Below are 26,742 nucleotides of genomic sequence, written 5' to 3'. Positions count from 1 at the left end.
CAAAAGTGGTTGTTAATTTGCTGTATGGTCCTTAAATGGATTGTGTCATGTGTTTTATGGTGTAGTTTATATTTCTTAAACTGTTTACACTGCAAATAATTCCTGAACCAGCAAGTTTTTTTTTTTTTTTTTTTTTTTTTTTAGTTGTAATATTGGTGTGTAGGTGCATCTCAGGTCATTTTGCCTGGTCATGTGCTTTCAGAAAGCGCCAGCACTTTAGGATGGAACTGCTTTCTGGCAGGCTGTTGTTTCTCCTACTCAATGTAACTGAATGTGTCGCAGTGGGACCTGGATTTTACTATTGAGTGTTGTTCTTAGATCTACCAGGCAGCTGTTATCTTGTGTTAGGGAGCTGCTATCTGGTTACTTTCCCATTGTTCTGTTGTTAGGCTGCTGGGGAGGGAAAGGGAGGGGGTTATATCACTCCAACTTGCAGTACAGCAGTAAAGAGTGATTGAAGTTTATCAGAGCACAAGTCACATGACTTGGGGCAGCTGGGAAATTGACAATATGTCTAGCCCCATGTCAGATTTCAAAATTGAATATACAAAAATCTGTTGATATCTCTGTAACTTGCAGTACAGCAGTAAAGAGTGACTGAAGTTTATCAGAGCACAAGTCACATGACTGGGGGCAGCTGGGAAACTGTCAATATGTCTAGCCCTGTGTCTAATTTTGAAATTAAATATAAAAGAATGTTTGCTCTTTTTAGAAATGGATTTCAGTGCAGAATTCTGCTGGAGCAGCTCTATTAACTGATGTGTTTTGAAAAAAAACATTTTTCTCATGACAGTATCCCTTTATCCCTTTTAAGATATTTGCTGTTTTAGACTGCTACTACAAGGCTTTTGGCTCAACATCTCTTTGAAACATCAGTCAGCACCCTGACTATACAGGGAGTACATAGACAGATAGGGGTGCTGACACTCTTACTCAAGAGCTTTTGAGCGCAAGTCTATATTAGCAGTCCATGTAAACCGTAGCTTTTGGCTTTTTGCTTTAGTGGATATATAAACTTGTGCAAACTGGAGATCATCTTGACTGATGGTTACTAATGGCTGCAGAGGGATGCAACTTGGAGCAAGGATTAAGCAACGGCATTTCTGAAAGAGATATGTTTCTGCTTCATATAGTTACAGATATAGTTTCTAAACTTGTTCTCCGGTAGCCAGACTATTCACTGTGTGTGGTTTTTAGTTATTATTTTATATTGTTTAAAGAAGCGTCTCTGTATTGGGGAGAGTTCATGGAGGCCTACTCCCAAACGCCACGGGAAGCCTGTTGAAAAAATTATTTTGGATACAATGAAAACCCTGTGCTGTGTTCAGATATTTCATTGAACTCAGAATAAAAACACACACACTGGTTTATGTTCCAAACAGTTAGAATTTCCCTAAATTGTATACAGGTATGGGATCCTTTATCCGAAAACCTGTTATCCAGAAAGCTCTGAATTACGGAAAGACAGTCTCCTATAGACTCCAGTTTATCCAAATAATTCTAATTTTTCAAAATGATTTCCTTTTTCTCTTTAATAATAAAACAGTAGCTTGTACTTGATCCCAACTAAGATAAAATTAATCCTTATTGGAAGCAAAACCAGCCTATTGGGTTTATTTAATGTTTACATGATTTTCCATCAGATTTAGGGTCAGGGCACATGCTCAGATTCAGGGAGATTAGTTGCCAGGCGACAAATCTCCTCTTCCTTGGGGCGACTAATCTCCCCGAACTGCCTCCCGCCAGCTAGAATGTAAATCGCTGGCGGAATGGCACTCGGATCGCTTTATCTGAAGTCACCAGAAGTTTCTTCGTGAGGCGACTTCGGAAAACTAAGCTCTCCGAGTGCCGTCCGGCAGTTCGGGGAGAATAGTCGCCGGGAGGAGGCGGAGATTTGTCGCCGGGCGACTAGTCTCCTTGAATATGAGTGTGTGCCCTGACCCGTAAGGTATGAAGATCGAAATTACGGAAATATATTATATCCGGAAAACCCCAGATCTCAAGCATTCTAGATAACAGGTCCCATGCCTGTATAAAGTTTTAAGATGCAGGAGAAGGTTTTTTTTACGTTTTTTTTCCGTTTTTTTTTTAAACAAGGTTTTTAAATCTGATTTGTTACTTTGTTTTGCTAAAACTCTGGTTTTATATTTTCAGGGGGAATTGATCAGTCTGTCCTGAAAGAACTTCCTCCTGAACTGGTGGCTGAGATTGAGTCCTCCATGCCTCTCTGTGAGCGTGTGAAAATGAACACACGGAAACGAGGCGCCGTAAAAGAGAAGCCAAAGTACACCGAGATCAGCTCTGGAGAGGATGAAGAACGCGAGGAAACCTTTGAACGTAAGCCGTGATTTCTATACACTCAACTAAACAAATCTGAATGTTTGTGTGTAATTCATTACAATAATAGTAGTATAATAATCTGAAGAACCTAAACCTCGGCAACGAGTAGATGGCAAACAAGAGCTGCTGAATAAATATTGTACTATACCATTTATCACCTGGTATCTTATGGTTTCCTTTTTCCATTCTTTGGTTCACTGGTAATTCTTATTGATACTGGTGGTCTAACATGTATAGCATAGTAATCAATCCTACCCTATTTTATTAGCTTGTCCAATCAGTCCATGCTCTGATTGTCAACTGCAATTATTTCTCTGTACCCGAACTTGGCCTCTGGAAGTTGCACAATGTAATTTCTGGCAAATGATCCGACCGCTTAAGGGGATATTTTTAATCTAGCCAGTTTTAATCTAGTTTAATATGCTGGTCTGAAATGTTTTTTTTTTTTTCTTGCAAAGGTATATTCCCATTGGAACAATTTAAAGGGGATATTCACCTTTGAGATACATTTTAATATGATGCAGAGAATGATATTCTGAGACAATTTGCTATTGGTTTTGATTTTTATTATTTGTGGGTTTTTTTTTAGTTATTTAGATTTTTTACTCAGCAGCTCTCCAGTTTGCAGTTCCAGCATCTGGGTGCTAGGGTCCAAATTACCCTAGCAACCATGCACTGATTTGAATAAGAGATTGGAATATAAATAGGAGAGGCCTGAATCAAAAGAAGAGTGATAAAAAGTAGCAATAACAATACATTTGTAGCCTTACAGACAATTTCTTTTTCAGATGGGGGTCAGTGACCCTCATTTGAAAGCTGGAAAGCGGCAAATAATTCAAAAACTATATAAAAAAAAAAATTATGACCAATTGAAAAGTTGCTTAGAATTGGCTATTCTATAACATACTTAAAGGGATACTGTCATTTTTTTATTTATTTTTTTTCAAAATGAATCCGTTAATAGTGCTGCTCCACTAGAATTCTGCACTGAAATCCATTTCTCAAAAGAGGAAACAGATTTTTGTATATTCAATTTTGAAATCTGACATGGGGCTAGACATATTGTCAATTTCCCAGCTGCCCCAAGTCATGTGACTTGTGCTCTGATAAACTTCAATCACTCTTTACTGCTGTACTGCAAGTTGGAGTGATATAACCCCCTCCCTTTCCCTCCCCAGCAGCCTAACAACAGAACAATGGGAAAGTAACCAGATAGCAGCTCCCTAACACAAGATAACAGCTGCCTGGTAGGTCTAAGAACAACACTCAATAGTAAAAACCCATGTTCCACTGAGACACATTCAGTTACATTGAGAAGGAAAAACAGCAGCCTGCCAGAAAGCATTTATCTCCTAAAGTGCAGGCACAAGTCACATGACCAGGGGCAGCTGGGAAGCTGACAAAATGTCTAGCCCCATGTCAGATTTCAAAATTGAATATAAAAAAAAATCTGTTTGCTCCTTTGAGAAATGGATTTCAGTGCAGAATTCTGCTGGAGTAGCGCTATTAACTGATGTGTTTTGAAAAAAACATGTTTTCCGATGACAGGATCCCTTTAATGTTAACTTAAATGTGAACCACCCCTTAGCTCAATTTCACGCATCTTTTAGATGTTCTAATGCAGTAGGTGAATGTGTCAATTTTTATTCATTTGTTACACAGATCTTGCATGAAAACTGGTATCAAATGTTATTGTAAAATGAAATACTGATTGGTATTTTCAGTACAATATTAGTGAACACTGAAACTATCCTTATTCTAAATGTGTATTCATTTTCATTTGCACACTTAAAATCATTTTAGCTTCACGCAAAAGACCCAAGAAAGGCAAATCTGATGCAGACTGGCAATATGATGGTGAACGCGAGCGAAGAAGTTCTGGTGACCACCGTCGCAGTGGAAATGACTCCAGGAGAGGCAGTCGTTACAGGGAGCGAAGCGCAGAAGATTCAGAAATGGAAGATTCTCCACCACCACCGAGGCTCAGCGAAGGTAAGATTATAATTACATATTGTTTTTATTCACTTTAAAACACTTCACTAGAGCTGTTGAAAGGAGTCGTTTTTATACCCGTATATATAGTTTGCAATAAACTTACTGAATACCAAATACTTGGGGTAGATTTATCAAGGGTCAAATTAAAAATTCGAATTAGAATTGTCTAATTTTTTTTATGGCCAAAACTGTCAAATTAGATTAGGGAGTTATTGACATTCAATTTAAGTTTTTAAAAAAGATTTTAGAGATGTATACTCTGGCCCTTTAAGAACTCAAATTCTACTATTCGCCGCCTAAAACTTGCCCAGTTGCTGTTTGAGTCAATAGGAGAGGTCCAGGAATCAATTTTGAGTTGTTTGCAGTCCTGACGTTTTTTAAATTTAAATCGAATTTGATTTGAGTTTTCGGGACGATTTAATTCATCAGAGTTTTAAAAATTCTATTTTATTTATTTTGATTGGTCAAATTTATGGATTTGAGGGGAGTTTTTAAAAACACACATGAATTCGAAATTTGACCTTTAATAAATGTGCCTCTTGGTGTTAATATTACTGTGATAAAACAAAGAATTATGATTGTCATCAAAGCCAAAAACATGGTGATATGCTGCCAAAATATCAGGTCAGATCAGGAGTTTTTATTCCCTTTTTGGTTTTGCTGTTGAAGTTTCTTACTACATAGTTGACTTTAGCCCGTGTGCGAAGTATTATATGAACGTATTAAACACTAATTATTCATAACTTTGATTTAACATGATTTGCTTTTTCCCCCTAAATATTTCACAGTTGCCAGAAGACTGAAAAAAGAGCGTCAGAAGAAACGGAAAGCCTATGAGCCTAAACTAACACCCGAAGGTAACAAATTACTTCCTGGTGATTAAGTTGGATTGCATTTATAACACTAGTGAGGTTCGGATCAGCAAAACCTGACCCAGCAAGGCTCCTCTATTTATAAGACCTGCCTGTGACCTGAACTACTGTCTGAATGTCTGCCCCAACCCACCTGACCTGTGTGTTTCAGGCCGGCCCACACATCACTAGTCTGAAAAGCTCATGAACACTTAAAGCAGGTTTATTTTCCTAGGAATGATTTGAGGGAGATAATTAAGTAGTATTACACATGCCACAGGCTGGAGTCAGTGACTACATATAAAGGGGTTGTTCGCCTTCCAAACAGTTTTAGTTGTTTTCAGATTGTTCACCAGAAATAGACTTTTTCCATTGTTTTCCATTTTTTATTTATCATATTTCCAAAATTGTTTAAAAAAAAAAAAATAAGTTTAATGTCAGTTTCTCTGGTGCCTGCCTGGCAGCTCAGTAATCCCGGAGCATCTGAATTGTAACAATTTGCTCCATTAGTTGATACATTTTTCAGCAGCATGAAACTCAAGGATTCTGCTCAGCAGGGACAAATAAATGTATCAACTAAATGTACCAATTTAGAACAAATTGTAACAACTTCTCCACAGCTTACAGACAGCATGCAGGAACTACATACCCCACAATGCATTTCACTGTGATGTTCTGTTCCTTATTGAAATCACGTGTGCAGGGAATTGTGGGGTTTGGAGGATGCAGGCTGAAGACAGATGGCTGTTGATACAAAGTAACAGTAGTCAGTCAGCTCAGCAAAGTACCGTAGTCAGACAGATGAGCAGGAGGCTAGGCTTAGGGAACCATCAGAAACCATTAAAAATCATGGAAAGCCTGCATATTTTTTAATTGATGTATATTGCAAAGTTGCTTGAAATTGTTTACTTTTCAAAAAGTTTTTTTTGTGGAGTTCCCCTTTAAAGAGCCAGCACCCCCCCCTCCCAGAGCTGCTTTGGAAGGTGAAAAATTTAATTTTACACTTCAACATTACGACCACAAATAGAAAGTAATTGCAAAAAGTCTTTATATCTGGTGAACAATCTGAAACCAACTAAACTGGAAAAAGTGTTTAACTTTTTCACCCCCTTTAAAAGCCAAAAAGAGGTAGAAGGCAGCAAATAATTAAAACTATTTAAAACATGAAAACCAATTAAGAATTCTAAGAATAGGACATTATAAAATATGAAGGTACTGACAAATTTCAAAGAGGAAAACATAATCATTAGAATGTCATCTCTAGTACCTGATTTCCTGGAGATGACCGTCCTTCTCAACCCCCAAAATTTTCAGCACTACGGCTGCCCAAACTTTCTTTCCCTACTCACGCAAGTCCTTAAGAGTGTGCAGTAAAAGTTCCGGTGGATGAAACTGAGCGTTTTTGGAATGGTGCTAGAAGATAGTTATCCCCAGAACATTGCGTTCTAATGATTTTTTTTAAAAACAAATTATCAGCAACTTATTACTGTATAGCTGTGGTGAGTTGTAGCTGAGTTTATCTATATTTTTCTTTATTTTATCTATGTTTTATTTATATGAAATATGTATGTATTTATGGATTGATTTTTCTTTCCCCACAGAAATGATGGATTCCTCGACATTTAAAAGATTTTCTTCTGCTGTGGAAAATATTTTAGAAAACCTGGAAGATATGGATTTCTCTGCATTTGGTAACACTGAGTTTTTATTAGTTTTTATTTGCACTTCCCTGCCACCTCTTTGTCAAACTCTCGAGTAGAGCTTGCATTGTTAGAATATCTATTTTTTTTTTATCTGGTTCACCAGATTATATTCTTGTTATGTAGATAATTGTAAAAGTGCTACTTTTAACCTAGATGCTTATAAATTCAGTTTAATTTTTCCTTCAGGGGAAAAAAACCCCTCACTTCTGTGATGGTTTTTTTTCTTGTCGCTTCTCTTAGAACCTTAGAAGCATTGTAGTAATCCTCTTGCAGATGTATGAATGAGTCACGTTGATCAAAAATAGTTGGACTGTGCCAAGTCAAATGAATCTTGTAGAGCACTAAATATTTGACAGCATGTGAGCTTTCCATTTTCCCTAATTTAGTAAACTGGCGTGATCATTAAAAAATTTAAATTTAATATAAGCTTCATCTAGCTGAAAAAGAAACATTCTAAGTATAATCAATTAGAAATTCTCTACCATTTATGAAATAATCAAGTTCCTCTTCACTCTCACCCTTTGAGCAACCTGTCTCTCTTCATGCAGTAGGTGGAGTCAGTTTTTGATTGACAGTTGGATCTAATACATCCTTTGGGGATTATACCTTTAACCTAGGTTCTCACTCTTTAAAAATAACCGGCTTTAATGGAGATCCTGTCTCTCTATGTGTAGGGTGTTTGCCAGAGTTTGTTTGTGAGGTATTTAGCTTTTTATTAGACATCTCTTTAATTTGCATTTTAAGCAGTCTGGTTGCTAGGGTGTAAATTCCCCTAGCAACCATGCACTGATTTGAATAAGACACTAGAATATGAATAGGAGAGGGGCTGAATAGAAAGATAAGTAATAAAAAGTAACAGTACATTTGTAGCCCTACAGAGCATTCGTTTTTTAGAAGGGGGTCAGTGACGCCAATTTGAAAGCTGCAAAGAGTCAGAAGAAAAAAAGCAAATAACTATATAAAAAAAAAAATAATGAAACCCAATTGAAAAATTGTTTAAAATTGGCCATTTTATAACTTACTAAAAATTACCTTAAAGGTGAACCCCACCCCTTTAAGTAAATTTTGCCCTTTCACATCTCTTGCCTTGAACCACCATTTCGAGTTGGTCTGTGTGCTGCCTCAGAGATCACCTGACCAGAAATACTGCAGCTCTAACTGTAACAGGAAGAAGTGTGGAGGCAAAAGACTGAACTCTTGTCTGTTTAATTGGCTCATGTGACCTAACATGTATGGTTTGTTTGTGTGCACCGTGAATCCTACAATCCCAGGGGGCGGCCCTTATATTTTTTATTTAGGATTACTCAATTGCACATACTACTAAAAAAAGTATATTATTATGAAAATGGTTTATTTACATTAAGCAGGGTTTTACATATGAGCTGTTTTAGGCAATATCTTTTTATGGAGACCTACATTATATAACAATATATATACAAATATTAGCATTCTTAGTGTGATACCTTTGTTTTATAGGTGATGATGATGAGATTCCTCAGGAGATGCTCCTGGGAAAGCACCAGCTGAGTGAATTAGGAAGCGAATCTGCCAAGATTAAATCTATGGGTATTATGAATAAGGTAAATGTTGATACACATATCCTCTTTAGAGATCACACTTTGTACTGTGTTTATAGATTTTTTTTTAAGTTATACCTGGTCAGTATGTTGTACATTGAATTTCTGGTGGTTGATTTTCCTTTTCTGTCACAGATCTCATCTGAAAAAATGGTCAAGTTACTAGGCATTCTGGAGAAAAATATTCAAGATGGGTCAAAGCTGTCAACTATGTTGAACCATGTAAGTTGTTTTTATTTTGTAAATTATCGCTTTTTTCCTTCAAATTAGATAAGTTATGAATTTAAGAGAGATTCTACAAACTGTTTCATACTGTAATTCTACAGCAAGTCTTGTCACTTAAAGGAGAAGGAAAGGTTAAATGACATGGGGCAGCTGGGAAATTGACAAAATGTCTAGCCCCATGTCAGATTTCAAAATTGAATATAAAAAAATCTGTTTGCTCTTTTGAGAAATGGATTTCAGTGCAGAATTCTGTTGCAGCAGCACTATTAACTAATGCATTTTGAAAAGAACATGCTTTCCGATGACAGTATCCCTTTAAGGCTGGTGCCACACATATGGGATCTCTTGCAGATAACACAGGCTGAGAATCAGCCCCTTCCTTGTCTTCACCCCGAACCATTGCGTTGGCCTTGATGCATGCACATTTGGCAGATTTCGACAGTGAAATGCATCAGTTTGCAATTCGCCTAATGTGCCTGCACCCGGGTTGACACACTGGTTCTGGCTGCAGGCAAGGGAAGGGACTTGTTCTCTTCCTGCTTTTATTCTCATGCGGAGATCCAGCTTAATTGTTCAGTGTTCTAGGCTTTCATTTGTCAGTCTCAACAGTCTTTTAAAAAAAATATTTGATACGTGAGTGGCATACAGCATTTGTTAAAGATGAATTTACATATATTACTTAAGACATCTATTAGCTTTAAAGGAGAAGGAAAGCCACTGAAGCAGTTTATTGTAGAAGAGATTTTGTTCTAGTGATCTCCTGTGTTGCTGCTCCCTTTCCTTGTTAGGTCACACCAGCCAGACCAAATGCAATACTTTAAACATTAAGGGATAGGATGGAGCACACAATCCGCGGACTGTGCTGCAGAATTTTTATTGATCGCAACATGATTCGGATCGACATGGATCCTTTTTTCAAGTGTGAAAAAGGATCCATGTTGATCCGAAACATGTTGCGATCGATAAAACTTTTGCAGCAGAGTCTGCGGATTGTGTGCTCCATCCTATCCCTTATTGTTTGAAGCAGTTTATTGCCAATAGATTAGCCACAATAGTACAAGCTATAACACTATATTTATACTGCAGAATTCTTTACCATAGTTGAGTAAACGGCTCTAGAAACTGTTTTAGTATAGCAGCTGCCATATTAGCTTGGTGTGACATCACTTCCTCCCTGAGTCTCTCCCTACTCATTTATAGCTCGGCTCAGATTACAGCAGGGAGGGAGAGAGGAGCAAACTGAGCATGCTCAAGCCCTAGCCCTCGAGGTTTAAGCTGAAAACTGGAAGTCTGATACAGAAGCCCATAATTACACAATAGAGGGTTTACTGTTGTATTTATATAGACCTTTCTACTAAAGCTTACTTAATTTTAGCCTTTCCTTCTCCTTTAAATATATACTGTGTAACTCTTTAATAATCGACTGCATTTATACAAAGTATAAACACCTTAAAGCTCACCATTTTGAGGAGAATGGTGTGGGCTAATATAGTCTGCACTGGGGGGAAATATCTATTCATATTTCTGTCTCTTATCCAAATCAATGTGTGGTTGCTAGGGTAATTGGGACCCTAACAACCAGATTGCTGAAATAGTAAACTACAAAGCTGCTGAATAAAAAGCTAAATAACTCAAAAACCAGAAATAATAAAAATTAAAACCAATTGCACATTGTCTCAGAATATCACTCTGTACATCATACTAAAAGATAATTTAAAGGTGAACAACCCCTTTAATATGGAGCAACAGAGAATAAATATACGCAGTCTTCCTTTTACTGCCAGTTTGAACAAAAAGTGAAAAAGCAAAGCTTTATAAAAAAAAAAAAAAAGATGGTAGAAAGCTGAACTAAAATTTTCATCTTCATATTCTCAGTAAAAAATGTGTCTAGAGAATTTAGCTCAGAATTCATAATGTCTTTATTAGAGAAGAGTGAGCTGTTATTGAAAGATTGCTAAAGACGTGGAAAACTGGAAAATCAGCACAACAAATATTATCATTCAGATGAACGTTTCCCCCTACTGGTAAATTATGAAAACTGCCATCTGTGTTTTTAAAAAGTGAAGCAGGAAAAGGGTTCGAACTTCGAACTGTCAAATTCTGCATAAACATTTTGCTTATAATCGGTTACATTTTTGTATCAATTGTAGAATGACACAGAAGACGAAGAAAAGCTGTGGAGGGATCTTATTATGGAGAGAGTCACTAAATCTGCTGATGCCTGCTTGACCGCCATCAACATCATGACATCACAAAGCATGCCTAAAGCAGTCTACATCGAAGATGTGATTGAGCACGTTATACAGTACACTAAATACCATTTGCAAAATACACTTTATCCACAGTATGATCCTGTTTATAGGGTGGATCCTCATGGGGGTGAGTAATATTTTTTTTTTTTTTTTTAATTTTATCCTTGTACCATCACATACGTTTTAATTTCTTTGATCTTGGCCTTAAATGGATTCTGTCATGATTTTTATGTTTGTTATTATTTCTAAATTACACTGTTTACACTGCAAATAATTCCCTCTACAATATAAAATTTAATTCCTGAACCAGCAAGTTTATTTTTTATTTATAATATTGGTGTGTATTCAACCATCTCAGGTCATTTTGCCTGGTCTTGTGCTTTCAGAAAGAGCCAGCACTTTAGGATGGAACTGCTTTCTGTCAGGCTGTTGTTTCTGCTACTCAATGTAATAAATGTGTGGCAGTGAGACCCGGATTTTACTATTGAGTTTTGTTCTTAGATCTACCAGGCAGCTGTTATCTTGTGTTAGGGAGCTGCTATCTGGTTCCCTTCCCATTGTTCTGTTGTTAGGCTGCTGGGGGGAAAGGGAGGGAGGTGATATCACTCCAACTTGCAGTACAGCAGTAAAGAGTGACTGAAGTTTATCAGAGCACAAGTCACGTTACTGGGGGCAGCTGGGAAACTGACAATATGTCTAGCCCCATGTCAGATTTCAAAATGAAATATTAAAAAATCTGTTTGCTCTTTTGGGAACTGGATTTCAGTGCATGTTTCAGCTGGAGTAGCACTATTAACTGATGTGTTTTGAAAAAAACATGTTTTCCCATGACAGTATCCCTTTAACTTTTTTTTGGTGATGGTTATTCTGGTTCATTCAGGTCCACTGCCCTTAATTTTTTCCCTGAATGTCCAATTTGACTATATCCCTTAGCAGTGTTAAAAAAGAAGTTATTTCGAAATTGTGTCCGCTAGGGCTTGTTTTTGTAAACAAATCTGTATTTGACACCAAAATGCAGTCAGGTTTTTTGGAAGCTCCTATAACTTATAATGCCGCAATTACACTTTAGATGCTTAAAATAAATGTCAGTAAGACACTTTAGAGTCTCATCCCTGTTATGTACTGTAAATGTGTACTCTTTGTGATTTTTTTTTTACTGCACTTAAATAGGGGGATTAATGAGTTCTAAAGCAAAAAGAGCGAAATGTTCGACCCACAAGCAGAGAGTCATTGTGATGCTGTACAACAAAATCTGTGACATTGTTGCTAGCTTATCTGAATTGCTTGAAATCCAGCTTCTTACAGATACAACCATCCTTCAGGTAAAGTATTAGCGCCATTGTTTTATATAGAGCAACAATTCAGTGTTTGGATTATTTTCAGTAAAATTAGAGAATTGGCCAAGGCTTTGAATACATTTTGCAATGTGCAAATACATCGTTTTCTACATTTATCTACATACCAGCAGACTAAAAGTGAAAACTGCCTCAGTTGTAAAATTATATTTTTTGTTGCCCTTGAATGTGGTCTACTGCATGATTGGCACGTTTTCCTTTAAAAGCAATATACAGGTATGGGACCTGTTATCCAGAATGCTCGGGACCTGGGGTTTTCCGGATAACTGATCTTTCCATAATTTGGGTCTTCATGCCTTAAGTCTACTAGAAATTGATTTAAACATTAAATAAACCCAATAGGCTGGTTTTGCTTCCAATAAGGATTAATTATATCTTAGTTGGGATTAAGTACAAGTTACTGTTTTATTATCATAGAGAAAAAGGTAATCATTTTAAAAAATTTTTAATTATTTGTGTAAAATGGAGTCTATTCTGAGCTTTCTGGATATCGGGTTTCCGGATAAGGGATCCCATTCCTGTATTGACATACGTAATGTATATACACCGTTTTATATAGAATGTATCTTATGTTTGAATCTTCTTTTAGGTGTCGTCTATGGGAATTACACCATTTTTTGTAGAAAATGTCAGTGAGTTGCAACTATGTGCAATCAAGCTGGTCACTGCGGTAAGATTACATTATTGCTACTTTCAGTTTACTGCTACTTTTCAGTAATCTTTTTGGTAGAGATGTTGGGAAGTAACTACTTAACGATTTCTGCTGGACTTCCAACCTAATTCTTCGATTTCCCTTACACATCTGCTCATTGGACTAACCACATATGTTTTTGATAGCAACAATCCCTTTATACTCTCTTGTTAACACATTTTAAAATTTCAAATAGGTTTTCTCTAGGTACGAAAAACATAGGCAGCTCATTTTGGAAGAGCTCTTTACCTCTCTTGCAAGGCTGCCAACGAGTAAAAGAAGCCTGAGGAATTTCAGGTACTTGCACCTAAATACTATTTTATCAGTGTAGCTAATTGATATTATAAACTGTTATAGAGTTGAACAAAATAGATATTAGGGATGCCTCAAATCCACTATTAAGGCTTTGGGCGAACCCCCGAATTGTTTGCAAAAGAATCTGAATCCTAATTTGCATATGCAAATTAGAGGTGGGTAGGGGAAACCGTTTTTTTTTGTGACAAAGTCACGCAATTTCCTCCCTGTCCCTAATTTGCATATGAAAATTCTGATCAACTGGGCAGAAGGATTCGTCTGAATCCGAATCCTGCTGAAAAAAAACCAATCCCAAACCGAATCCTGGATTCGATGCATCCCTAATAAATATTTGTGTTTGTTAAAGGGGGCATGCCATGAGTTTGCCAACATTCATTGCTGTTATGGCAGAACAGCTGAAATACAACCCCCTTAAAGGAGAAGGAAAGGCTAAAATTAAGTAAGCTTTATCAGAAAGGTCTATATAAATACACCCGTAAACCCGCAAAGTAATGTTGCTCTGAATCCTCTGTCAAAAGAAACACAGCATTTCTTTCCTTCTATTGTGTACTCATGGGCTTCTGTATCAGACTTCCTGTTTTCAGTATAAACCTCCAGGGCTTGGGCTTGAGCATGCTCAGTTTGCTACTCTCTCCATTTACCCCTCCCTGTTGTAATCTGAGCTCAGAGCTATGCGTGAGCAGGGAGAGACTCGTACAGGAAGTGATGTCACACCAAGCTAATATGGCAGCTGCTATCCTAAACAAACAGAGCTTCTAGAGCTTTTTACTCAGGTATGGTAAAGCATTATGCAGAATAAATAGTGTTATAGCTTGCACTATTGTGGCAATAAACTGCTACGGTTGCTTTCCTTCTCCTTTAAAGTTTACCTTCCCGGGTTCCTCCAGCTTGAAAGAAAGAATGTTTGGACAACAAAACGTGTTTGGAGTTATATTTTCAGCTGTACTGTGAAAATAATAGATATCGGTTAACCTTAGTCTCGGTTTTAGTTAATCGTATTTACTGCAGAACTTTCTGTTTTCTCATGACCTACAGACTGAAAGCAATATGGTAGAGTAACATGTACTTTTAATATAGAATGTTAGAAAGTTGTGGATGAAGTTGTGGAGAGTGGAAGAAACTTTAATCTTCTGTGACGGACATGTCAAATTTGAATTTTTAATCAGGTTGAACAGCAGTGACGATGCTGGAGAATCAATGTACATTCAGATGGTAACAGCGTTGGTGTTACAGTTGATACAGTGCGTCGTACATTTACCCTCAGACAAAGATAATGCTGAAGAGGAGTCAAACAAAAAAGTAAGATTTCTTGCAATCGTTTATATTTAGGTCCACATTTTCACATTTCCTAAATGTATTGGCTTTGAAGGGGATTAATGATGGCTTAAATAATCTATTTTTATTGTAGTAAACCAGGTTTTCTTGGTTAGAAGTGTCTGATGTGCGCTGGGTTTACTACAGTGTTCAGATATGGAAAACCGAAAGTGATGGTTTGACCCATTATAGCAAAGCACTTGGGTACAAGGAAAGGCACAAACACTCATTTGAATTACATAAAAATGGTTTGTTTTTTAATATTTGTTTCTAGATTGACCAGGATGTTTTCATCACCAACTCTTATGAAACAGCAATGAGAACAGCACAGAACTTCCTCTCTATTTTCCTTAAAAAGTAAGTCCATTAAGGATATTCCTTAACATTGTGTATATCCTCCCTACAAAGGCTACTCACTACTACAGGGCGAAGTGACTAACACTGGTGAAAATTTGCCAGCATGACGTCATTTCGGGACTGGCGTTACTTCGCTAGCGAAGGAGATAGACTCTAGCGCTACTTCACACTCAAAACACCAGGCAAATTTTCGCTCTGGCGAATGGATGTAACTGCTCAAATTCACTAAGATGTGCATTTTACTGAACGTTCCCTCTTTGCCAGATTTGCCTTCGCCACCTCAGACCAGGCAAAGTGCGATAGAGTAGATAGGACTTCCTCAAAATTTAGTTGAAAAGTCCCAAAAAACGCTGGTGTATTTTCCTTTTTTCAGGGTGATCGGCTGCAAAAGTCTGTAAAAAATTTATAGGGTACCCAGGCTCCCCCCTCATTTCCTAACATATGGAACATAAACTATACACTGGGCTCATGTGTAGGGCAATATAACAACTTTATTTTATTAAAGTTCCCTGGACTTGTGTAATGTAATGTATTTGCTGCAACATATACGTCCATTGTACTTTAACTTCCCGACATATGCAAATTAGCCAATGCCAGCGCAACTTCACTCTGCTCACCGAATTAACGCTAGCACAACTTCACCATCGTTCGGCACCCTGGACGCAACTTTGCATGTTAGTGAATTAGCGTTGTCTGAGCACATTTTCGTCTGGCAAAGTGTTGTGCTGCCTGCGAAGCCGTTGCTGGCGAATTTCCGGTGCTTAGTAAATTTTCCCCTATATGCAGTTTTTGCTTTTGTAAACTGTCCAGTTCTGTAACAAATATTCTTCCCATGAACTGATTAGCTAAATGAAAAAAAATTCCAATGTATTTTATCTTATTGAACCCGATCTGATCACTGAAAGCTTTTACTTAAGAATTATCTACTTTATACTTTTGGTATCTAAATTTTGCTCAATATCTGCATTCTTATTATAAATATGGATTTGCTGTGCTTTAATTATTTCATGTGATCCTCTTGGATGCAAAGGAGGTATTTGAAAAATCTTTATTACATCCACAGGTGTGGAAGTAAACAGGGAGAAGAGGATTACAGGCCACTGTTTGAGAACTTTGTCCAGGATCTTCTATCTACTGTTAACAAGCCTGAGTGGCCTGCTGCAGAGCTGCTGTTAAGTTTATTGGGAAGACTACTGGTACGGTTTTACAGTTTTTTTTTTTTTTTTCTTCCCTTCTTTAGATTTCTGCCTGTACATTATAAACATTTCTGATAATGCACACTTATTAACTAGGGATGCACTGAACCCAGGAATCGGTTTGGGATTTGGCCTTTTTCTGCAGGATTCTGATTTTTTTTTTTCTTCCCTTCTTTAGATTTCTGCCTGTACATTATAAACATTTCTGATAATGCACACTTATTAACTAGGGATGCACTGAACCCAGGAATCGGTTTGGGATTTGGCTTTTTTCTGCAGGATTCGGATTCGTCGCAATCCCTTTGTCAGGCCGAACCAAATCGAAATCCTAATTTGCAAATGCAAATTAGGGACGGGAGTAGGGTTGCCACCTTTTAAAATGATCTTTACCCGCAGGTGGAAGGGGCGGGGTTAAAAGGGCAGGGCTGTGACAATAAAGGGGGCGGGACCGTGACACACTATTGGCTGGTCGGGACGTCAAAGGGGACGGAGCCAAGCACTCTCATTTGGCAAGAAGTTTGTAATACCGGCCCCGGCCTTGGCTGGTGTTTTACCGGCTAGGCCGGTAAAATACCGGCCGGGTGGCAACACTAGACGGGAGGGAAATCATGTGACCTTTTGTCACAAAACAAAGAAGTAAAAAACATTTTCCCCTTCCCACCCCAATTTGCATATGCAAATTCGGTTCGGTATTTGGCCAAATCTTTAGTGAAGGATACGGGGGTTTGGCCGAAATCCAAAATAGTGAATTCGGTGCATCCCTAATATTTACACTAGACATTTTTATACAGCCCAGATCCTGCAGTTTAAAAATATGATGTAGGTTCCTGCTGTTTTCATTGCATTATACTTTGTTACATACCAGAAGGGCAATGCTGGAAGATTTATTTATCTTCTGCTAACAAAAGAGTCCAAAAAGTAATTTTTCACTTTCACCAACGGAGAGGTATGGCCCTGTTTACCTATATCGATTTGTTTTGGTGCCAAAACTTTGATTAAAATGTAATTCTCTAATTTTAATTAGGATAATGTTTCCTTTGCTAATTCTATGTCAGATGTTTTTAAGTCATCACTTATTGTAATTGTTAAAACGAATTAATAATGAGAAAACATTGTTCTGAGTGTTCTATTTACATATTTATGAACTGGCTTTTAGGTTCACCAGTTTAGCAATAAATCGACAGAGATGGCTCTGAGAGTGGCATCTTTGGATTACCTGGGAACTGTGGCTGCACGGCTCAGGAAGGACGCGGTCACCAGCAAGATGGATCAGGGATCTATCAACCGGATTCTGAAGCAGGTAAAATGGCCATTAAAAATCGCCTTACAGGGATACTGTCATGGGAAAAAGTTTTTTTCCAAAAAGTTAATAGTGCTGCTCCAGCAGAATTCTGTACTGTTTTGAAATCTGACATGGGCCTAGACATATTCTCAGTTTCCCAACTGCCCCCATTCATGTAACTTGTCAGGAGCGATCCTGGCCCCTCGGCCGTCTGAGCCCCCCCCGGAAATTCGCTCTTAAAGTACCAGGAGCAGCATTTTTGCTGCCCCTGATACCTAGTGGGGCGCTGCCGCCTGAGGTGACAGCCTCAACTTGCCTCATTGGCGAAGCACCCCTGTGACTTGTGCTCTGATAAACTTCAGTCACTCTTTACTGCTGTACTGCAATTTGGAGTGATATTCCCACCCCAGCAGCCTATCAGCAGAATAATGGGAAGGTAACCAGACAGCAGCTCCCTAACACAAGATAACAGCTACCTGGTAGATCTAAGAACATCACTCAATAGTAAAAGCTAGGTCCTACAGAGACACATTCAGTTACATTGAGTAGGAGAAACAATAGCCTGCCAGAAAGCAGTTCCATCCTAAAGTGCTGGCTCTTTCTGAAAGCACATGACCAGGCAAAATGACCTGAGATGCACCTACACATCCATATTACAACAAAAAAAAATACACTTGCTTGTTCATATTGTAGAGTGGATTGTTTGCAGTGTAAACTGTGTAATTTAGAAATAAAAACGACATTCTATAAATCATGACAGAATCCCTTTAAGGTTCACTCTTTAAAACCTAATGTGCTGAGCGGAGCCATCTTTTTTTTTTTTTTTTTTGCTTTTACGTAGGCATCAGAAGGTGATGAGATTCAGCAGCTACAAAAGGCACTGTTGGATTATCTGGAAGAAAATACAGAGACTGATCCCTCATTAGTGGTATGTTGGGTATAGAACACGATTGAATAAACGATTATTACTGGTTATGGAGCTAATGCTATTTACTCTCCCTCAGTTTTCTCGGAAGTTTTATATAGCCCAGTGGTTTCGTGACACTACAATGGAGACGGAGAAAGCTATGAAATCCCAAAAGGATGATGATGAGGGAACACTCCATGCAAAGGAGGTGGAGTCTACAGGAGACATTATGCGTCAAGCAGAGAAACGGAAAAAGTTTCTTCGAAACATCATTAGAACTGCCCCATCTCAATTTAGCACTTTGAAGTATGAGTCAGAAATAAATTGACTTTCCTCTACATTTAACTGGTTTATGTCCTAATTAATCAACTTGTTTTTTTTTTAAATTCTAGGTCAAATTCAGACACTGTGGATTATGATGATGCGTGTTTGATTGTACGATACTTGGCCTCTATGAGGCCGTTTGCCCAGAGCTTTGATATTTATTTGACTCAGGTACGGAAATTTTCAGTGAATTTCTTACTAGGCGAAATTTGTCATCTCCACGTTTCATTTATTTAGTATTAACTTTAAATGTGATTATTTTCAGGTTTAATTATAACCATAAAAAGGCTGTCGCGTTTCCCAGATTTGAGGATATTTACAAAGCCCATTTGTGTTTTATATCTTTTAGATTTTGCGGGTACTTGGGGAGAATGCTATTGCTGTCAGAACAAAAGCTATGAAATGTTTGTCTGAAGTTGTTGCTGTAGATCCCAGCATTCTTGCAAGGGTAAGCCAGAACTTTGTAGTAGCTAATAACAGCAGAACATTGTTTCTCTCTTAGTAACCCTTTGTTTTTGGTATTATTACAGCTGGATATGCAAAGGGGTGTTCATGGGAGACTAATGGATAACTCAACCAGTGTCCGAGAGGCAGCTGTGGAATTGCTCGGACGCTTTGTGCTCTGTAGGCCGCAGCTTGCAGAGCAGTATTATGAAATGCTCATCGAGCGAATTCTGGTAAGATGTGCTCCTACCTACCTAAAGAACTAGTTTGCCATTAAAGGGGTTGTTCACCTTCAATCACGTTTTTCAGTTCAGTTGGTTTCAGACAGATCACCAGAAATTTTTCCAATTACTTTCTATTTTCTATGTGTGACCGTTTTTTTTTTAATATTGAAGTGTATAAAAGCAGTTCTGCGAGGGGCGGGGGGGTCATCGACCCTGTCACCTGTTCTAAATTGATGCATTTAGTTGTTACATTTCTAATCTTTGTCCCTGCTGAGCAGAATCCCTGAGTTTCATTAAAGGCAGCTGTTAGACTTGATACAGTAGTTGCTAATACTCCTGAGAAACGCATCGACTAAACGTTGCAAAATTGTAACAGTTTTGTTTCTGCACCTGGATCACTGAGCTGCCAGACTCAAACACCAGAGACGGGGACATTAAACTTAGATTTTGGAAAAATTTAAAAAAAAAATAAATAAAAAAAAATGGAAAGTTCTGCAACAGTCTGAAAACAACTCAACTGAAAAAAGTGTTTGGAAGGTAAACTAACGGTGAGTTAACGTTTAGTAGGATGAAGCCAGTGATATTCTGAGAGATAAGGTACGTAACTGAGGTGAAAGGTAGTGTAAAGGTGAATTGAACATTGCATAGATGTGAGTGAATCCTCTCATTACTTGCAAGTTGCTTGACTGTAAAATATAATCTTTAACATAGTCTCCGTACAAGTTTTTTTTTTGCTTCATAAGAACCCAGATCTTTATTTTCCCCAATATCATGTATTTAGAGTGATTAAAGACTACACTGTTGGGCAGACCTCACTGTAGAGACTTCATGTTATCCAAACCCCTCGTGCCAAACACTGGGATTTGTTCAAGACAGAATCAGTGAAGAGAAGTATATGCTAAAAGATATTAATGCATTTAAAGTAGGGATGCGCCGAATCCACTATTTTGGATTCGGCTGTACCCCCGAATCATTCAAGATTTGACCGAATACTGAACCAAATCCTAATTTGCATATGCAAATTCGAGGTGGGAAGGGCAAAACATTTTTTACTTGTTTTTTGACAAAACGTCACACGATTTCCCGTCCTTAATTTGCATATGCAAATTTGATTCGGTTCGGCCCGGCAGAAGGTTTCTGCGAAATCCGAATCCTGCTGAAAAAGGCCGAATCCCTAATTTAAAGGAACCCTGCTAACCCTGAAGAGAGATTTTTACGGTGAGTATATAAAATCTCCTTTTCTCGAAGTCATCTTGGGGAACACAGGGACAGTGGGGACGTACCAAAGCTGTCCTCTAATTCCGGGTGGGAGAGTGAGGCTTAAGTGGAAGTTGCCACTGTGGCTGAAGCACCTTTCTGCCAAAGCGAGTGTCAGAAGCCGCAAAGGTATCGAAATGGTAGAATCTTGAAAAGGAGTGGACAGATGCTTGGTTCCTGAATGCCCAGGACATACTCATCCCCCTAGTAGAGTGGGCTGTGAGTCTAGCTGGTGGCGCTGTGCCACGTAGGCTTGCTGAATCGCCTGCTTGATCCATTGTGAAATGGACGATTTTGTGGCCGCCCTTCCTTCGTGGGGGCCTGAAGGAATGACTAGTAAGGAGTCCACCTTGCGAATGTCCTGGACTCTGTGCAGGTAGAACTTTAGAGCTCTAACAGGATCCAGAGTGTGTAGAGCCTTAGGATTGGAAGGTGAAGGACAGAAGGTCGGCATCATAATCTCTTGATTTAAGTGAAATCCAGACACTACCTTTGTCAAAAAGGATAGAATAGTGCGTAGGACAGCCCTATCATGGTGAAAAACGAGGAAAGGAGGCTTGCATGACAGTGCGCTGAGTTCTGAAACACATCTTGCAGAGGCAATAGCCAGAAGGAAGACAGTTTTCCAGATAAGCCAGAGACGTGGTACTGATCCTAGCGGTTTGAATGGAGGGTCTTGAAGGGTTTGAAGGACTAAGGTGAGGTCCGAGAGAGGAGTTGGTGCTTGAACTGGAGGAGCCATATGTGCTACTCCTTGCATAAAAGTCTTGACTTCAGGCAAAAGAGCAAGTCGTCTCTGAAAAAGGTAGAGCAGAGACATGTGACTTAAGAGAGCCTAGGGATAGACCCATGCAGGAATTCCAGGATGTTAGGAATGGAGAATCATCTGAACTGTGTCTTGTGACGTACGCACCACTGGTGGTAGGTAGACCAAACTCTATGATAAGATAAGCTCTTGCTGAGACAGGCTTTCTGGCTGCGCACATGGTGTTAGCTACTGCCTTGGAGAACCCCTTCTGGGTTAGGATTTTGGTTTCAAGATCCACGCCGTCAAATTTAGATTTGTTGGTTTTGGGTGACGGATTGGTTCTTGGGTTAGAAGGTCCGGGATTTGGGGCAGGGTCCGAGGCTCTGCCATGGACATGTTGAGAATGTCCTTGTACCAGGAGGGTCGAGGCCATCTTGGTGCTATGAGAATGAGAGTGGTCTGCTCTCGTTGAAGTTTCCTGAGAAGTAGGGGTGGAAAGGCGTAGGCCGGAGGCAGGTCCCACATTGCGGAATGCCTATGGATATCCTCTGCTACATGTAGAGGGCCTGGGCATTCCCTGGTGTCAAGCAACTGATAAAAATGAAAATATAGAGAGTGTAGATTTAATGTCCTATCCTCCTGAGTACACAACAAAAACTGATCTAAGCTCCGCCTGCTGGGGGTATAGCCAGTAGAGGAGGGGCTAGTTTTTCTTTCTGTTGTGTCCTGCCCTCCTGGATGTACCAGCTATACCCCACTGTCCCTGTGTCCCCCCCAAGATGACTTGGAAAAATATTATAGTACATTTTTACAGTTGAGTACTTTTTAATACAACATCTTTTCATACATTCTACCATTTTTGAAGATGGCCGTTTTAGGTTTCATGTGACTTCTCATTTGTGCAAATAGTGTTTTAGGATTTTACTGCGTTGCACCTGTGAAAGTTCATTTTTCTGTCGTTTTGGCAACTTTTTCGTCCTGTGTGCATTTGTTACTGATTGTTTCATTTCTTTGCAGGACACTGGTATCAGTGTAAGGAAAAGAGTCATAAAGATCTTGAGAGACATCTGTTTGGAGCAGCCGACCTTTCCCAAAATCACTGAAATGTGTGTCAAAATGATCAGAAGAGTAAACGATGAAGAAGGCATTAAGGTAGGGACATGTATTTTGTGTAAGCCAAGCTTACAATATGACTACATGTGCCTTATTAGTTTTAAGTGGTTTATAATTTGTTAGAGGCGGATGAGCAAGTTTCGTATGGATTATTACTATTATTTACATACGCTACGCACCCACATATTCATGATTTATAGGAGAAGGAAAATTACCGAAGCAGTTTATTGCCAATAGATTAGCCACAATAGTGGAAGCTATAACACTATATTTATTCTGCAGAAACAGCTCTAGAAACTTTGTTTAGGATAGCAGCTGCCATATTAGCTTGCTGTGACATCACTTCCTGCCTGTCTCTCCCTGCCCACTCATAGCTCTGGGCTCAGATTACAGCGGGGGGAGGGGGAGAGGGAGAGAGGAGCAAACTGAGCATGCTCACGCCCAGGGCAAGTAAGTTTAAGCTGAAAACAGGAAGTTGATACAGAAGCCCATGTAGATAAAAAAATGCAGTTTCATTTGACAGAGGACTCAGAGCAGCATTACATAAGAGAGTTTACTGGTGTATTTATATAGAACTTTCTGATAAACCTTACTTCATTTTAACCTTTCCTTCTCCTTTAAACTTACATGTCATTCTTGTATAAGAGAAAAACATTGTCTTAATCATTCATAGTTTTCATCTATTGATTACAGCTGCCTTTATTCAATATGTGCACATGCTCATCTGCTTTTCTTTCATTTAGAAATTAGTGAATGAAACATTCCAGAAGCTGTGGTTTACACCGACGCCTCAGAATGATAAAGAAGCAATGACGAGGAAAATCCTAAACATCACAGATGTGGTAAGTCCTTCACTACAGAATTAAAGCTGGAGCCTGACACTGTGCTGTATTGTAGTCCATTAGTACCTGCAGTTATTCTGGAACAGAATGAGATAACTGGGCAACAGCTAGGATTGATTCAAATTAAACCCCTTTTTCTTGTTTAAAGAAGAACTAAACCCAAAAAATGAATATAGCTAAAAACGCCATATTTTATATTATATATAACTTATTGCACCAGCCTAAAGTTTCAGCTTGTCAATAGCAGCAATGACCCAGGACTTCAAACTTGTCACAGGGGGGTCACCATCTTGGAAAGTGTCTGTGACACTCACATGCTCAGTGGGCTCTGAGCAGCTGTTGAGAAGCTAAGCTTAGGGCTCGTCACTAATTATCCAGCAGAAAATGAGCTTCCCCTGTAATATAAGCTGATGCTACAGGTTTGCTGATTATTAAATTTTGATGCTAATTGCACTGGTTTCTGCGCTGCCATGAAGTAATTTTCTGTATTAATTACTAATCAGCCTTATATTGTGACATTTCTATTCTATGTGTACTGTATATTGTGAGTGGGTCCCTAAGCTCAGTAAGTGACAGCAACACAGAGCATGTGCAGTGAATCAGCAGAAAAGAAGATGGGGAGCTACTGGGGCATCTTTGGAGACACAGATCTTTACTGCTAAAGGGCTGTGGTTGCCTTGGGCTGGTACAGAAGCACAAAACATCATGTAAAACATTTCTAGCTACGTCTTTAGTTAGGCTTTACGTGTCCTTTAATAGCCTATTAAATAATTTGCTCTTGATTTTCTATGACGTTTTTATACTTCATAAGGGCATAGTTCAGATTGCTGCCCCTTATCAACATCCAAATGCATCCTATATACAAGAGATCACTCCCTATTGACATGTACCCCCCTTCAAGTAGCGAAATGCAAAACTCCTTACATGCAATGACAAATAGTACAGTATTTATTGTTACATGTAGAAATTCAGTGATACGTGTTCATGTTCATTACAGTGGCATTTTGAAAATGCATTGATATGACCTATCTTAGACTAGAGCTTGGTTTCATGTGCTCAGATTTTTTTTTTTGCCTCCTAATTATAATTGGCTAGAATTATTTTTTAAAAAATTCAAAATATAAACTGCATTATTATTATTATAGTGCTGCTCCAGCAGAATTCTGCATAAAATCCATTTCTCCATTCAATTTTTAAATCTGACATGATGCTAGACATATTGTCAGTTTCCCAGCTGCCCCAGTCATGTGACTTGTGCTCTGATGAACTTCAGTCACTCTTTACTGCTGTACTGCAAGTTGGAGCGATATCACCCCCGGTATCTTAACAACAGAATAATGGGAAGGTAACCAGATAGCTGCTCCCTAACACAAGATAACAGCTGCCTGGTAGATCTAAGAACAGAACTCAATAGTAAAATCCAGGTCCCACTGCGACACTTTCAGTTACATTGAGTAGGAGAAACAACAGCCTGCCAGAAAGCAGTTCCATCCTAAAGTGCTGGCTCTTTCTGAAAGCACATGACCAGGCAAAATGACCTGAGATGCACCTACACACCAATATTACAACTAAATACATTTTCTGGTTCAGGAATTAATTTTTATATTGTAGAGTGAATTATATGTAGTGTAAACAGTGTCATTTAGAAATAAAACCAAGCACCATAAAATTCATGACAGAATCCCTTTAACTTTTTTAAGTATTGCAAGAAATAAAGTTTCACTAGTCTGAGTGGTGTGCCATCTTGTGGATGTTTTATAATATACATCATAGATTATACAATAGTTTTGAGTAGTTTATTGTATTAAAACTATACTGCCATCTTGTGTTTGTTTTTTGTATCAATGGCAACTTTACTGCAACTTTTATATTGTCTACTCTTCCTTTTCATGTAAACTGCTCTCTCTTCTCGCATAACTCTCCATCTTTTAGGTTGCAGCTTGTAGAGATACCGGCTTTGACTGGTTCGAACAACTGCTTCAAAATGTAAGTTTTGACATTTTCAAATCCTGCTATCTTTATTTTTATGTGAACCAGAGGCAAAACCTTAATGTGCAAAAATATAGTACTGGAAATTGTGTGTTTATGCAACAATTGTACAAAAAGTGTGCATTTTGCCACTAGCTGATTTTTTAATGAACTTTAAAAATAAGTGAATGTAAAATTAATGAGGGGGCTATTATAAGCACTTTTGCAATGTACGTTCATTATTTTTTTATTTTAATTCCAAGATATTAAGGGATTCATGTACTGTTATCATTGAATTTTGTTACAACACCGCCACCTGCTGCCCATTTTCTGAACACCAAGTAGTCAAGGAAGTTGTCAGGAGCAAGAAAGAGGCTGCTCTGATGTTCTTTTGGTTAGGAAAAAAATTAGAAACCTTTCTCAAATCTTTCCTAATCAGAAGAACATCAGACCAGGCCTCCTTTTTTTTATTTTTGTTCCCCCAGACAACTTCCTTGACTACTTGGTGGTCATACTGTTCAGAAAATGACCAGCAGGTGGCACTGTTGTAACTATATTCATTCATATTAACAGTAGATGTATCCCTTAATATCTTGGAATTAAAAAAAAAATACAAAATGAATGTACATTGCAAAAAGTGCTTCGAAAAACCCCCTCAGTAATTTTACTTCCACTTATTTTTAAGGTTTACTTATCCTTTAAATGTGGGGTGTGCACACTTGATGGTTTCGATATACGTGTTTTGTGTTATGCCTCCTAATTGTCTACCATAATGCTCAGGTGTTTTCTGCACATAGTTTCCTTGTGTTCTGTATGGAAACACAGAGGCAGAGCATCTAAATATAACGATTTGTTTAAAATGTTCATGTGTCCCTATTACATTATATATACACACACACACACACTAACACACACACACACACACTAACACACACACACACTAACACACACACACACTAACACACACACACACTAACACACACACACACTAACACACACACACACTAACACACACACACACTAACACACACACACACACTAACACACACACACACACTAACACACACACACACTAACACACACACACTAACACACACACACACTAACACACACACACACTAACACACACTAACACACACACACACTAACACACACACACTCACACTAACACACACACACTCACACTAACACACACTCACACTAACACACACACACACTCACACTAACACACACTCACACTAACACACACTCACACTAACACACACTCACACTAACACACACTCACACTAACACACACACACACTAACACACACACACACTAACACACACACACTAACACACACACACACACACACACACACACACACACACACACACACACACACACACGCTAACACACACACGCTAACACGCTAACACACACACGCTAACACACACGCTAACACACACACACACACACACA

The 26,742-nt window shown here is 38.5% G+C and overlaps 1 protein-coding gene across 3 annotated transcripts in view; it reads left to right on the top strand.

Annotated features, from left to right (window-relative positions):
• Positions 1-26,742, top strand: part of nipbl.S (NIPBL, cohesin loading factor S homeolog) — a 106,850-nt gene that overhangs the window by 58,573 nt on the left and 21,535 nt on the right. For all 3 annotated transcript variants that reach the window (XM_041575492.1, NM_001092968.1, XM_041575493.1), the window contains 22 exon segments: positions 2,155-2,337; positions 4,144-4,332; positions 5,124-5,192; positions 6,788-6,877; positions 8,366-8,469; positions 8,602-8,688; positions 10,842-11,070; positions 12,114-12,265; positions 12,888-12,968; positions 13,186-13,286; positions 14,471-14,603; positions 14,893-14,975; positions 16,039-16,171; positions 17,328-17,471; positions 18,295-18,381; positions 18,458-18,666; positions 18,753-18,855; positions 19,034-19,132; positions 19,215-19,361; positions 22,375-22,509; positions 23,214-23,312; positions 25,245-25,298. In XM_041575492.1, the coding sequence (XP_041431426.1) occupies positions 2,155-2,337; positions 4,144-4,332; positions 5,124-5,192; positions 6,788-6,877; positions 8,366-8,469; positions 8,602-8,688; positions 10,842-11,070; positions 12,114-12,265; positions 12,888-12,968; positions 13,186-13,286; positions 14,471-14,603; positions 14,893-14,975; positions 16,039-16,171; positions 17,328-17,471; positions 18,295-18,381; positions 18,458-18,666; positions 18,753-18,855; positions 19,034-19,132; positions 19,215-19,361; positions 22,375-22,509; positions 23,214-23,312; positions 25,245-25,298 (2,711 nt within the window).

This window comes from Xenopus laevis, chromosome 1S, assembly GCF_017654675.1.
Source record: "Xenopus laevis strain J_2021 chromosome 1S, Xenopus_laevis_v10.1, whole genome shotgun sequence".
Classification (NCBI taxonomy): Eukaryota; Metazoa; Chordata; class Amphibia; order Anura; family Pipidae; genus Xenopus; species Xenopus laevis.
This window is presented reverse-complemented; position numbering and strand designations above follow the sequence as displayed.